The 15,751-nt window shown below is 38.1% G+C and overlaps 1 protein-coding gene across 1 annotated transcript; it reads right to left on the bottom strand.

Moving 5' to 3' along the window:
• Window positions 1-2,324: 2,324 nt before the first annotated feature.
• On the bottom strand, window positions 2,325-10,108 carry LOC139454304 (charged multivesicular body protein 4b-like). Its single transcript, XM_071235924.1, has 5 exons — window positions 9,852-10,108; window positions 8,024-8,201; window positions 7,607-7,721; window positions 6,703-6,841; window positions 2,325-6,276 (listed from the first exon to the last, which is right to left on the bottom strand). The coding sequence occupies exons 1-5, from the start codon at window positions 10,027-10,029 to the stop codon at window positions 6,206-6,208; spliced, it is 681 nt and encodes a 226-aa protein (XP_071092025.1). The 5' UTR covers window positions 10,030-10,108; the 3' UTR covers window positions 2,325-6,205.
• Between the last annotated feature and the right edge of the window lie 5,643 nt (window positions 10,109-15,751).

The raw sequence follows: 15,751 nt of genomic DNA, 5'->3' as shown, positions 1-15,751 counted from the left end.
ATTCATAAATACAATTACCCCGGTATGAACCTTAACAGTTAACAAAAAAACAAATTTAAAGATACATGTACATCTTCTAAGGTGTACTAAGGCCAAATTACTTAAACTGTTACAAACAAAATATAACACCTTAGTTCCATCAATCTCTATACACTTGAGCTAATGGTGAGTGGATTGTAACATGTAGGAGGGGAGAACAATATTCCTGGGTCTGGCAGATAAAAACTTACCTGCAGCTGAATGTCATTCCTGGTAATGGTATATTTTGTTTTAAAGAATTCACATGTTGGAGATAATGAACTGACTGTTAATCCTGTCAATCCTCTCAGTAAGCAAAATCACAGTGTAGAAAATAGAACCACAAGGCAGTGTTGCTAACCTGCTTTTTCATGAAAATTTAAGGTCTTGTAAAAGGAGTAAACAAGAACATGTAGAAATATGTAAGAAAGTTTGACACAGACCACAAACTATTTCAGAAGTGCAGAAATGGCCCACTGACATTTTCTATGGGCATATCAATACAAGAGGAATTCATAATTCTAGATAAATGGATTTTGAATTAACAAACACATGACAAATATGAAGCAATTGCACTTTAGAAAATACATATTAACACATAGCATAAGTAATTCCTGCATTTTATAAACTATTTTATATAAACTACTCAAAAGAACACCTGATTTTTTCATACAACTAAATTAATCTGTGATGGCATTTTGAGTAGTATACAATTCTAAAACCAATTGCAGCCGTTGGTAATTTAAAAACATTATTGGAGTTGATTTCATTAATAAACTAATAAACAGATGTTTTGGTATTACAGCTTAAAAATGGTTCACAAACATTCATGATTATTTAGTTTCTCATTCTGGCCACCCACTGTGGACATCGTCTGGGTCATGTGTGCAGAGTTAGTTCTTTTGTTAGTTATTGTCGTAATAGGTGAGGTGATACAGAATTTAACATCACATTCAAGATTATTGCCAGTATTATAGTGCTAGCCCACTGAGATACCATGCCACAGTTTAACATGGATACCCTACTCGGACACAGTGTACTGGCTCCAAGCTGACCAGTCTTTGTTTTATCCCCTTAATGCTGAGCGCCAGGCAAGGTAACAACAAGTAGCATCTCTTAACATCTTTTGGGATGCCGCTCATTATATAGAGTATCTGAACATTCTTTAATCAACCGAAAGCAATATGGCCAATGATTTCTGAGGTGAATTGATTGCAAAAGTTGTTCTTAAATGTGCTGCTGCTGCAGGGGAAGTGTTCTGTAAAAATGATATTAAAGGGCAAGTTCACACGGAAATGAACCATGTTTTCTTGTACTTTTTCCACATTAAAAGTGTTAACATAGAAGTGTCATAGACAAAAATATAAAAACATCATATTTAATTAACATATTTTTTGCACTAAAACGATTCATATTTTTCACATTTACCAAGTGTTCTATTTCCATAACAAAACCACCATGGCTTATGCCCCTTGCAATATGACGTCATTGGTGCCAATTGATAAACATTATGACGTCATCATGCTTTGTTAGAGCCGCTTCACGTGGTGTAGGTACAGTTTTGTGATTCTAGCATCTCAGATGCTAGCCAGAATTGTGTTATGCTGAGACACCACTGCGCCGGAGTGTGTCATAGACCATGTTGTTTTACCGCAAACTGGTCCTTGATATCTTTTGCGTTGAGAATAGACAGGGACCCAGTTGAATTGGCACCAATTACGTCATAATCTAAGGGGGATAACTCAGGCCTATTTCGCTCGTAAAACGAAGGCCTCATAACGGCATATCACTTTCACACTATTGTGAGCTTCCTACTTTCACTGTGAAAAAAAATGAGTGTAAATTTTCAAACACAGATACTAACTAATTCTAAAATTGCGTTTTGTTTAGAAAAAGAAAGAAAGTGATTTTTGCGTGTACACTTCCCCTTTAATATGTTTTTAGTTTTTAGTTGATGGACAGACAATGAAGACCCATAATGTGGCTTCTAGTTGTTTGTTGATTAACACCACACTCAGCAATATTCCAGCGATCTGTAAATAATCAAATCTGGAACAGACAATCCAGTGATTGTCATCATGAGCATTGATCCATGCAATTTGGATACGATGACTGTGGGCCTGACCACCCCATCCCATTAGTCGCCTCTTATGACAAATATAGTCGCCTTTTATGGCAAACATGGGATGATGAAGACCTATTCTAACCCAGACCTTTAACGCTTCAAGACCCCCTGAATCAGCTATGAAAATAATTCTTTATAACATCAACAACACATAGTTATTTCAATAATTTATTGACTCAGATTTCAAATTTACAAACAATGTTCGAACGGTTTCCACAGAAACAAACTCAAACAAAAAGATTCTAAGAAGGGTAAAGTACAATGAAATCATAAACAGACACACAATTGAAAGATGATACATTAGGGAAAAGATAAACTGTTGTCAACAGATCTAATAATGTTAGGGTCAATATTGGGTGCTCACTCCCTGAAGCCATGTTTCTTGTTAAATGTATCTTCTGGGAGGATGAAAATTCATCTTTCTCTTTAGATTGCCTATGTCCTATGAGTTGACATGAAGCCATTGTCCCTGTATGTGATAAGTAATGGCGATCTCCAGCTGAGAAATGAGGATGAAACTAGAAAAGATACCTCAAAATCATTCAGTTTTTTTATGTCTAACACTATAACCAGGTACATAATTAACGTTATCTGGTACACATCTAGCTTTGCTACAAGTCCTGTCTAGATATGACATACATATCAGCTGAACATAAATCAGAAATACTTTCATCAGAAATAAGACATTTTTGATATTGTCCCGCTTCCTATAGTAACAGTGTAGGTTAATATCAACATATACACAAAATTATGCAGAAACAAGAATCTAGATTTTAGCTTAGAGCATGAGGTATTTTAAAATGAATACCTCATTAAAAAGTCTGTGCTTACAATGTCATGACTGCACTGGATGCATCAATAAACAATAGGATACGTATGTACCAGATTTCTAAATAGCAAATGGACAATACTTAAGCATCCAGACAATGTTTAAAATGAAATGTAGTTGTACCATATTTGAAATTTGTCTGAAATCGGGCTTACACAAACTTTTTAAAGTTATCTTTTTTGATTTATCAATCTACTGAACAGACGCCCATCTCAGGAGCCATGGTGGATGGTATACTACTTCCTTCAAAACAACTTATCATCATGCACGTGTAGTTGTTACAGTACACATTGACAGTATCTCCCATTACCTTGAAACAAAGAATAATCAACTGTAAAATCAACAGGATCTCTTGTTCATCCAATATGGACAAAATCCACATAAAAAGCATATTTGGTGATAACAATTTTATTGAATTATTTATCAAAATATGATAAGTGTTGACAGAGCTGAGTTCTAACAGCGATATGATATATATACGACAAGAATAACCCTGTACACAAATTTGACACATATTTGTACATATTTCTACAGGCACAATGCCTCTCCAAGAGCATCCAGCTTACCACTGGGGCACAATATTTACATTTCAGTTTAGACAGCATAGCAGCATGCAAGTGTTTCAGCGCCACAAATAGATCATGTGACACTAAGCAACACGTCATCTACACATTTGTACTGTCAGTTTACATTGTAATACATTCAACAGCACAATTTTGACACAGATGTTCTAACATAGAGTATGATATATTGTCTCACTTCAAAGAAACCACTAATATGTTCATATATATATACTGATGTTTTGAAAAAAGATTGGCCAGTTGATATTAGGACTTACAATAATAACATAGCTGTTTGTTTCTTGCAGTATGTGGACAAAAAACAATACTCCAGTGTGCCTGGGAGAGGAGATCAGAATGTGAAACTTCAAGTGATCATTCTTGAATAGTTCAAAACAGGGTGGGAAGAGGCTAAAATTCACAAATGTAACAATAACCATTAAGTATGCATAGCGACCGTATTAAAACTGCAATATCAAGTAATAAGACTTTGATGTCCTTATCAATAATTATAAAACAAAATGTAAAATATGTTGTTAGTACAAGGATTGATAGTATTTCGCACCTGTATTGATGTTTGATGGAAGGAAATATCTAAGCAGTAACATGCCCTTAATTCCAGGCCAAGTCTATTCAAATGTTCTGCTCACTTGAAAGCCATACTGGTTCAGCAAAATAGTAGGATTTGAGTTGTTGAACCTCCATCACCTAACAAGCATAACACAGAGGAAGAGATGGGGCTGCAACTGATCACCAGCTTCATGGGTTGAAGTTCCCTGGCAGTTAATAATTACTCAAACAATCCTCCAGCTTCCATTATGTTTCCCTTAAAACAAACAGCCTTCAATAATATTATAAATTACACTTTTCTGACAAATATCATGTTAAATTATGGTTAACAGCCATGAACAAATCGGTGAAATAATCCTGATTCCTTTAAGTTTGATTTTACCTCTATATTCCATATCATAGTACTGCCAAGCAATGGCTGACCGATAAGACTTGTCAAGTATCAAGTAATAACACGACACTGTCCTTGTTAGATGAAGGAATCAATACAAAGCCACACATGGAAGCATTTGACACAAGTATCAAGATGATGTCAGTGTATACACATATCAGGGAGTGCAATCAGGACACAAATATAGACTCATATTTCGTTTCATATTTATCAGAATCATAACATAAGACCTACACTAATGTAAATATGACATCAAGATTAATATCATACAGTAACAGGCATATAACAGCATGGGAATTAGCTTTTACTTAATAATATTAAGTGGGAGCCTGTCATTTGTTCTTGATATTAAACTTTCCAGAAGTTAGTAGAAACTTATGAAAATACAAATGCATAAAAGAGAAAGAGTTGATGAAACGAAGCATACCTCATAATCATATAGATTGATTACTTCTGTATAACTCCATTGGTACACAACTGAGGATATGGTACACATCAACTAGTAGTTATGTCAAATGCCACTCAAACACACATTATCACTGGCATCACTGGTCTCAGGAGGAAATATGAGCACAAGTCATTCACAGATCACATATATTTTCTCGCATAGACATACACCTGTGTTTTTACAGATGCCTCTATGACAAAAAACACTTAAGATCACAGTCATTAAAGGCCAAATTTATTTTCTTTCATCTACATTGTCAGTGACTAGAAACAGATAACCACTAAGGTGATGATCGTCGTGCAGGGATTAACATATGTCATATCCAGTGTTTTACAGTGTGTCTACTTTAAGATGTTTTCATATGCCTTTTGGGATTTAATTGCACCAACAACAATATTCTTGATCTGTCTCTGAACTTTGTGAATGTCATTTTATTACCAGCTACATGTCTAGCAGTTGTAATTTGGTACGTTTTCACCCTTCCATTTCATAAAGAAACCCTTTTGACTGTCGGCATCCTCAGGTTAAAGTTAATCACACTAATCGTTCACCATTTGTCATGTGTTAAATTGTTCAAAAGTAAATTTATCACCTGGTACGTATAAAAAATACCACAAGATACTTAGGTAAAAACATGATTTCAAAACATGCCTTCAGGCACCTGCAATTTTCACCATGCCATAACGATTGTGAGTGAGTGAGTTGGGTTTTACGCCGCTTTTTAGCAATATTCCAGCAATATCACGACAGGGGACACCAGAAATGGGCTCCATTACGATTGTAGATGTGGCACTCTGATGCAAAGAACATAGAACCCCGCTAGGCTCAGATGTCCTCCATATCTGTGATCTTTGTTGTATCTATGCTTGTACCCAATGACCTCTTGCACAGGATCAATAAATATCACTATCAAGATCCAGGAAATACTGAGTGTAACGGAGGACCTGATTTGACCAAGCAGGCAGTCCCAGCATGTGGATTCAAGTCATTCATTGCCTGTTTACTCAAATTTTATGATGTATTTGAATGCTGCAGTGAACAATGACATTGACCATAGACAGACACTAAATCAATTTCACACTGATTATTAATTATACCTAGACTACAATAGGCACAGACTGAAGCAGAATACGTTTTGTTCAATGGATGAATATTCTCTGAAGGGTTCGTAGTGTGATGACATCAGTGATAGTGTGTATTTAGTATAGCTCTCGCAGATGAAAAGACAACGTTGCTGCATGCTAGTTGCAGCAACAGTGACAGTTTAGGAAGCCCACATCTCAAGTTCTCTCATATCATCATCATCGTCAGCCTTGGCTGCAACAGGTCTAGGCCCTAAAACATAGGACAAGGATGTAAATGATTCCGGGTATATATTGCTGTCATCATTTATAATGTGTAATATTTTTCAATATGATTTACATATGGTATGTTGAATTAAATACTGCATACCTGAAAACAATTTAACATCATCATGATCATTGATAAGCCAAGTATGTAATTACCATATATATATATAGTAATAATAAATAAGTGGAGTAAGATTGAACACAGATTTAATCTTTAAGTTTTAAAACTGTTCAATCTTACTCCACTTATTAACTATTACTATATTGTGCCTGAGAGTTAGAACTTTATTGTTCTTTATATATAAATATATTTATATTGCAACAAATCAGTCATTCCCAACACAAACTAAACCTCTAACATTTAGTGCTATGTTTGCTATAATGTTGAAGAACAGACTGTATATCAACATACGTGACGAAGATGCAGCTGCGGCCTCGGGTTCTGATGTTGGGACGGAAGGCAGGTCTTGAGGGACATCAACATTGACATCGAGGAGTTGTCTATTCAACTCTTCTTCTTCCAGCTCATTCAGTTCAGACAAAAGGTCATCCTGCGAAAAAAACATGATTTTGACAAATATATAAAAACTTTTCTAATCATGCTAATTACGTCATCATTTTCGTACATCAGACCTTGAGCACCAGCCATGTTACTTTATCAAAAAAGTCTACTGTAACCAAGGTAACCTTACTTAAAGTCCTTGAAAATATAGACTACAACTATAAGAGGTTCTGAACTATATACAAAGATTATTCTTGATAATGATGTCTTACTAAACAGACAGCAATATCAGGTTGATGTTATGCGCTTCAAACCATTGGTCATTAGCATGATAAGCAAATAAGCCATTGACCCATTTCAGAAATTGTGTATGTTGTAACTGCCCAATCCTCTTTTAGTCTCGTTTGTTCTTTAATGTCGCTGTCAGCAATATGATGGCAGCCTGTAAATAATCAAGTATTGTCCAGAAAAAAACCAGTGATTAATATTATGAGCAACGCCCCACGCTGTCAGATACAGTGAGACACAACCAAGTCCATTTAGACAACTCATACAACAACATTAGGTTTCCAGGGACATACATAACTGGGAATCACCACAGGGGCCAGGGTGGTCCTTCACAGTGAGTGAGCATGTAAATATTAAAAATGGGGCCAAGCACACTAATAAGTAATACTAATGGTCTGAGTAACCAGCACAATGTCTGCGTACATTGACACACGTTCACTTTTCTTGTCGTGACCATGTTTACATATTTCCAACCAATTATTTGGCGACTAAACATAAAACATGAAAGTACAAAATGCTGTCCTACCTCATCAAAATCTTCACCCAATCCAGTTGGATTTGAAATTGCTTCTGAAATTTCATTAGCAATTTCTTGTTGTTCAGCTACATCGTCCATTAGATTGTGTACTTGATCAATATCCCTGGAAGTAGAATTAAGCCATGTCTGTCAACTCTGACATCAACAGTTGAAAATGTTACAAATTTTATATATTTATAAAACTCTTTGTCATGACCACAGATCAAGAAGTTGGAAGTAATGTTCCAGTAATGTAATAAGCAAAAGCTATACTATATCAATAAGAAAACAACAAAGGTGACAGCATGTAAATAATCAAGACTGGACCTGACAACCAGTGCTTGTTATTAGTAGTGATGTTACAACAATGGAACAAAAACTATAATAATCACGGCAATCTAAAACTGAGTATCAAACCAAACTTACATGTTGTCGTGTGCACCTTTAAGGGCTTTAGCAGCAGTGCCCATCACCTTAAGCACTTCACTGTTTGTGCTTGCATTTTCTAATGCCTCTCTCTGGAACTCTATTGTTGACAAAGTACCATCAATCTGAGTTAGTTGCTTCTCGTATCTCTTCTTCCTCTTCAATGCCATCAAGGCAACTACAAAAGAAAACACTGTAATAAGCATCCAATCCAGATAGCATGTACAAAGGAAAATATTTTGGGCTTAATAGAATCATTGAACAGTCTGAATGTGACAGTTCTAATTTATTGTAAAAACACAATATGCCACAATAAGGATATGCAGCTGTACCAATAGGCTGGCTACCCAACACATGGCAGATGATCAGTTGCTACAGTTATAACTGGTAATCATGCTTATGAGACACTAGAGGTGATGTTGAGATATCAGTTCGATTTGAGGTGAGGTGAGGTGAGAATGGGTTTATTAACATTATGTTCTAGGTTATTGCTGTTTTCACAGTGCTAACCTACTAAGGTACCATTCCGCACGTCAACACTCAGACACAGTAATCAGTATACAGATCTCAGAAAACCAGTCCTTGTTTTATCCCCTTATCGGTGTTAGAAACTAACATTTTTAGTCCACTAGTCCTTATAATGATAACATATAGCAAAAACCTTAATAATGGCAAATTTCTACCAGTCCTTATGATACCATAACTATTGGGCAATTTGGCAAGGACTACAGGACTAGTGTCAATTTCTACCGCTGCTTAATGCAGAGCTTCAGGAGGATTAAAACTTAATAAAAGTAAGTAGGATATATAAATGTGTTTTAGTAACTGTATTATGGAGTTGGGGATTGAACCACCTTCCTTCTCAAGGTTAGAACTTCACACTAGCCTGCTAGCCCAGGGATAGTACAAGTTCCTGTGGGCTAGTACAAATTTCCCCATTGTGTTAACATTACAAAGGGATACTATCTTTAACCAGGCTAGTAAAGCTTTTAAGTTAAGTTCTAACCCTGCTTCTGCTCTCTGAGCAGACACTCTCTGTGTTCCCAGCATGGTTAGAGCATGCAACAATGGAAATCATTACTAGAATATACTGTAACTCTAAACCATGTCTGCTAACTGGTATTTGTGGTAATGGTATGATGTGATATGACCATGATGACAAGAATGGTTTTAAACAGTTGAAGGCATCTGAACAGATTCTGAAGTGTATCCATCCAAGGGACATGAATGGGTTTCACATATTGAAGTGAGGCGTCAAACCTCCACCTTCATGTGACAAGACATGGCTCAGGGTCAAAAGACTATGCTACCTACCATCAGAGACCATATAATAGATTATATGGTCTCTGCTACAACCATGACCACCTTGTTGACATTACTTTAATCTTGGTGTTATAAATTGTCACAACACATGGTATAAACAATACATTTGACATTGTTTACTATGTGAAATAGAACACAATGCTTGTGACATGGTCTGAAGTACACAACTGTTGGTAGCTAATGTGTCATACACAACTTTGTTACTCACACTGCCAAGAGTTTCACAATGTCAGTGTTCTTTCTGTTTATCAAAACATAAACCTCACTGTGTTAATGTTTTCTTCATGTCATCTTAGTAAGGATATAGACTACAATAACATATCTGTATTACATATCAGTAGTTCACCTGACTTTTGCCCTGCCCTCACTTCCTGATTCGGCCTATCAATAAAGCAACAAGATCCTCCGTTATAATTAATCTAAACAGGTGATACTAAACAGGCGTAATTATCTCGGGTCATCATCGTAAATATATAGTAAATATGCTGTTACTTATTGTACCCACCCCTTTTGTTTTTGGTTCCATTTTTCTTGGCTGTTTGAAGTTCTGCTTCAACCTTCTTTTCGAGAAAATCGGACTTTTTCATCAACATTTCTTCTACATCTCTCAACCTTTGGATTGCCTCCGCTGGGGTAGGAGGTGTTTTCTTTGAGCCGAATAGTTTAATCCCAAAAAGAGACATCTTGACGTGAAAATGTAACCGAATAAACACACACACAACACGACTCTGACTCACAGAGGGTATTTCTTAACTCTAAATATTGATCGCGCACTGTATTGTAAGACTCGCTCTTATTGGTTGAAAATTGTGACAAGGGAAATAATTGAGTCTCATCGAGTTAATGTGGACCATTAATAAAATAATTTATGAGTGGTCCAAAATGGTCCTCTGAAGTTGTTTCGCCCCTTCACAGTATGAATGTTGTGGCATATTGTGCATGGCGATTGTTTAAACGATCTTTAGGCTCAAGCGTTCGGGATGAACTGGCTTTTTCGTTGGTTTGCTTTGAATGGTGACGTCAGCCGGAAGTTGATAACATTTTCTGACTTGTATTTCGTCTTGAGCGGTGCGCACTCCGGTGTTATGTAAATAAAAGCGTCAAAACCCTTTCCATTTTCATAACAAATCTCTGCTAAAAGGATAGCTTATTGTACGATTCAGACTATATTACGAACATATGTTTATGAACCACAATCAAACAGGAATGATATCAGGTGTTCGAGAAAACGTTGCGTGTCCTGTCCCACCGGTAGCACCCGTCTCAAACACATGCAAAGGCAAGTCAACTGTTCACCTGCAAACAAAACAAAACAAAAAGGGAACCATGGTACAAGTCAAAATAGGGAATTGCATCGGACATCATGTTTGTCACTGATAAGTCAAATTTGGATATTTCCTCCACATGTCTGCCATAAAACCTTTTGAAAGCTTTACTTAGGTATTGATTGTTGTAACCTTGATCAACCTCCTTCTGAGAAAGAGTCGTATGACACCCTTTTTACCCTCGGTAGAAAGAGCATGCTCGATTGTACCTTAAAGTTTGTGAAATGTAAATACCAAAGGCTGGAACTGCTGGAATATTGCTCGACATTAAGTCATACTTAGGCTGTTTTTTTATAATTAGAAAGTATTCTTTAAGCTCTATTGCCTAGATATAACTTTTTCTCGGATTTAAATTATTTTTAGCCCGAAACAAATATGACAAATTGTGCAAAAATGACCTAAGTAATACATTCTTCAAAAAAAGAAACGCATAGTTAAAAAATAAGGATATTTATTAAGCAGATGCACGGACGTATATTCTATATACGTCTTTGGCAGATGTAAAAGTATCTACACAGAACATGCGTGAACACAATCAAGTGGAATTAGACACAGTGATCGACAAAAGCATTGTCGTCATTGTCAGCATTAATTCAGTTCAGTCATTGCACATGTGTAGCCACAAGGGGGCGTCATGGTCAGTACCTGGTCACACCACCTCTTGCAGCCGTCACTGCTCGACACCTCCTTGGCACAGGTGGCACAAGTCGTCGGATTTTTTCGTGGGGAATTCTTCGCCATTTCTACTGTAAGGCGTTGGCGAGTTGTGCCAGTGTGTGGGGACACTGGTGACGTTGACGGACGCGTCGATCAAGTTCGTCCCATAAATGTTCAATCGGATTGAGATCAGGCGATTCGGACGGCCATGGAAGGACATTGATGTTCTCATTAACAAGGAAATTAACGGTTGCACTTGCTGTGTGGGGCCGAGCGTTGTCATGTTGGAACAGCTCCCCCTGGCGGTCCAAAGTTGGGAGGAGGTGAGGACGCAGAATGTGGTCTATGTATCGGTTTGCTGTCAGATTGCCCTGAATAACCACTAACTGTGATCTACCCGTGTAGGATATGGCTCGCCACACCATGACACTCCCTCCACCAAATCGGTCCACCTGTCGAACGCAGTTCGGCTCAAAACGTTCATGTCGATGTCGGCATACACGTTGTCTTCCATCCCATGCCTGTACTCTGTTGCACTACCGGACACGTCGTTGACGGTGTAGACGTCGCAAGACAGGTCCAACTTTTGGTCGTCTCGTCCGAATTCCCACTTCACTCAGACGATTTCTGATGGTTTGGTCGGAAATTCTTCGCATACCAGGCACTTGTCCTGCAGTGTCCGTTGCTGTAGCAAATGTACCGATCCAGAGCAGGGATGGTCACTCTTGGTCTCACACTTCTGGGATGATCTTGAGTCGAATTAGTGCGGGTATATCCATCCCATAGTCGAGATATGGTGCTTTGGTGAACGTTGAAATGTCTTGGAAAGGCAGACTGGGACTCCCCTGCTTCCAAACGACCAATGGCGATATTTCGGTCAGCTGTGATTAATCTTGGCATTTTTCGATCTCCGTTCACGTCAGAAAATTCGTAATGAACTGATGAATCTTGTGTGGTCTTTCACAGTCAGTGTCTCTACTCTTGTTTCCAACACTCTGCACGTGCATTGTGCTGAAAACTTATTCTGAAAGCAATTTCCGTGCATCCCTTGCAATTTTGCTGATTAACGTTTACAATAAAACATTTTGAGATGTGTTTGCGCGCAATGCACAACAAACCTGACATGATTAACGGGAATCAAACATAAGAATTGTCTTTATGACGATTGCTGGGGAAAAAAAACTAATTGGAATTCTAATAACACCTACGCGTTTCTTTTTTTGAAGAGTGTACTTAGATCATTTTCGCCTGTAAGTACTCTAACTTATGTTGTTTTGCACCAAAAAGACAAAATAGATCTCGTCGCACATGGCATCCTTAGAAGGGTCGTCTCCATAGTGCCGAATTCTTGGGTATATAAGGTGGGTATCATCTCTAATTATGAAAAGCACGAAGACAGATATTGATTTATCATTTGTTTTTAAGAAAAGTCAATTTTGGAATTATTGACATGTTTTTACCTGAACTGTTTGAAGAGAGTAATGAATAAATTGTCGCCCTAAAACAAGCGTTTTAAGGTTTTATATCAGATGTAGACTTTACATATTACGTTAAATATGTAATATTACATACATTTTTGTGGATTATGGTGAAATATTTCGTCAAAATATTCAAGCCATATGACGTCGATCTGAAAATAATCGAGTCTCGACCAGACAATCCAGTGATTGATATCGTGAGTATCGATCCACCCAATTGGGATCGGCGACATGCAACAACCAAGTCAGCGAGCCTGACCACCCGTTGTTTCCTTGTTCCCGTGACATATACTCACAAGTGTACACGCACACAGAAAGAAAATATGATTGAACAATATTCATCAAGAAATATTCCACCAAGTATTTACCAATGTGCCAAAGTAGTTATATGTGTGCCAAAAGAAACTTTACATTTTTGATTTGGCCTTGTAATATAACTGAGATTATTGTACGGTTTCAAGTATTGTTTGAGTACTCTTCATGCAGTGTATCGAGTCATGGTGAAGGGTGATGACAGAATCAACTAAAATAGCTAGCTGTGTACGCAGCATCGATATAAGTTATGATGTACTATGGTTGTTAGACCAGACAGAATTGTGTTTACTATGGATTGGCCATCCATGTTTCTTCTACACAGATCTGACTTCTATACAGTGTATACGTTATATATATAACGTTATATGTTTTTTACCAAATCTGAAACTATTTCGGTTTGCAACAGATAAAAGACTCCTGCAAGTGGTCTAATGGTTTAATTTACCATACTGACTTCAGAAAATGCTTGATTTCATATAAAAAAACCATGAACATGCCATTTTACAAATCAATAGCGTGTGTGTCCACCTCTGGTTGAGATGCAAGCAACACATCTTCGTCTCATGGAATGGATCAGGCGTCGCACAAAGTCCTGTGGGATATCTGTCCATATCTGCTGGAGCATGTTTCGAGGTTCCTGGAGTGTCTGTGGAACACGTGGTTAACGTCGAAGGCGCCGATCCATCTCATCCCACATGTGTTCGATTGGTGAGAGATCAGGGGAGCGAGCCGACCAGGGGATGACATTCACGTTGTTTTGTTGAAGAGAATCCTGAACAAGTCGAGCAATATGAGACCGGCGTTGTCATGTTGAAAGGTAATGCCTGGGCCATGACGACGCAAAAACGGTAGAACAACAGGGCCGATGATCTCGTCGCGGTAGCGCTGTCCATTGCGATTTCCATCTACCACTATCAAACGGGTCCTCTGTCTTGCTGTAATCCCACCCCATACCATAACGCTGCCGCCCACGAACCGATCTTCTTCCATGACACAATGATTGACGTAACGTTCACCTCTACGTCGGTACACTCAAATCCGTCCATCGCTGTGGCTCAGGGGGGAAACAAGACTCGTCAGTGAATAGAACTTGTCCACTGCGTGGCCGTCGAGCGTAGACGCTGTCTGCACCACTGTAGACGTGCTTGACGGTGGTTTCCTGTCAAAATGGGACGTCTGGCGGGTCTTCTGGCGACGATCCCTGCACATCTGAGGCGGCGACGCACGGTTAGTGAAGATATTCGTCGAAGGCCAGGGATGCTTCTTGCAGTCACTGTTGCTGGCTGCAATCGATTTCGTAGGTGTGTTGTTAGAATCCAGTTGTCTTGTCGATTATTGGTTACGCGTGGCCTGCCACTCCGAGGATGGTCTCTGACTGCATTCGTCTGTTGCCAAAGTTGCCATAAACACCAAATGGTGTTTCTGTGGACGTTAAATTGTCTTGCAACATCACGTTGACTCGATTATTTTTCAAGCATACCAATGGATCGCAGACGCTCATTTTCAGACAGGCGTGGCATTTCGTAATGTTGAATAATTGCGAAATTTTGTTGTTTTTCTGAGTGGTTGTTGTCAGCACGATGCTAACCACTGCATATGGAATCCCGTTAACGCACATGTTTTTATACCCATTCTTGGGTAGTGAAATGCATGGGGCTTGCATAAAAGTCAACTTTGGCATGGAATGCAAGCTTTTCTGTAGCAGCTGCGTTTTTTTGTGGCTTGATTCCATACATGTACTACAATATTGAAAACCAAACTTTACTTGTTTGAAAAATACACTAAAATATTGGTGTCAGGAACTTTTGTTGTTGAGTATAGAATGATTGAAGACTTTGCACTTAAAGGAAAATAGCATTATTGTTGTTCTCCTGGGTACTTTGAATTCTGTATCTTGTAAAATGAATGGGAACTGTGTGTGTATGGTCTGGAGCAATGGTTGGATTCTTGTTGTAATATCATGTAAGTGATATTTCTTTGGTTGCTCACAATCTGCTTAATGTTGAGTTGACATTTGTTGTCCATGGTAGAGTGTAACAATTAGTTAATCACTTGTTCTTGCTAACGTTGCATTTAAAGGGGGGTGGGGGGGGTGGGGGGTGGGGGGGGTACGTTACCGCAGTCGTTATCTTGTCAATGCGATTCAGGGTAATACGTGTGGTTGTTGCCACGAGAGATTCACCATTATGTCAAGTTATGAGCAGTTGAGGCAAAAGAATTGAGAAGATAACCGGAGTATGTTGGCAGAATTAGGTCTTGGGCTGCCATCCACCATGGTTCCCGATAGGTGTAACATATACATATCATATGTACATTCAATTCTTTATTTCAGTATAAAGGCCATAGGCCCACTACAAATACTCATTGAAAAATACAGTATGAGGCAGATGACAGAGGGTGTTAAGTGACAGTATTTCGGATTACAAGTGCTTCCAGTATATACTTAACACAAGTAGTTGCAATACTAGTGCGGTTACAAGATAATAGTGTAATATATTTAAATAAAGTAGGATTGGAAGAGTAATAAATAGGTAAATACTTATTTCTTAAATATCTGTAACATGGGCAGACAAGCATAAAATATAAACTCATCTTCAATTGCCTGTAAATTACAAAATCTGCACTGCCTA

Source organism: Haliotis cracherodii, unplaced genomic scaffold (assembly GCF_022045235.1).
Source record: "Haliotis cracherodii isolate W230 unplaced genomic scaffold, xgHalCrac1.p SCAF_10, whole genome shotgun sequence".
NCBI lineage: Eukaryota > Metazoa > Mollusca > Gastropoda > Lepetellida > Haliotidae > Haliotis > Haliotis cracherodii.
This window is presented reverse-complemented; position numbering and strand designations above follow the sequence as displayed.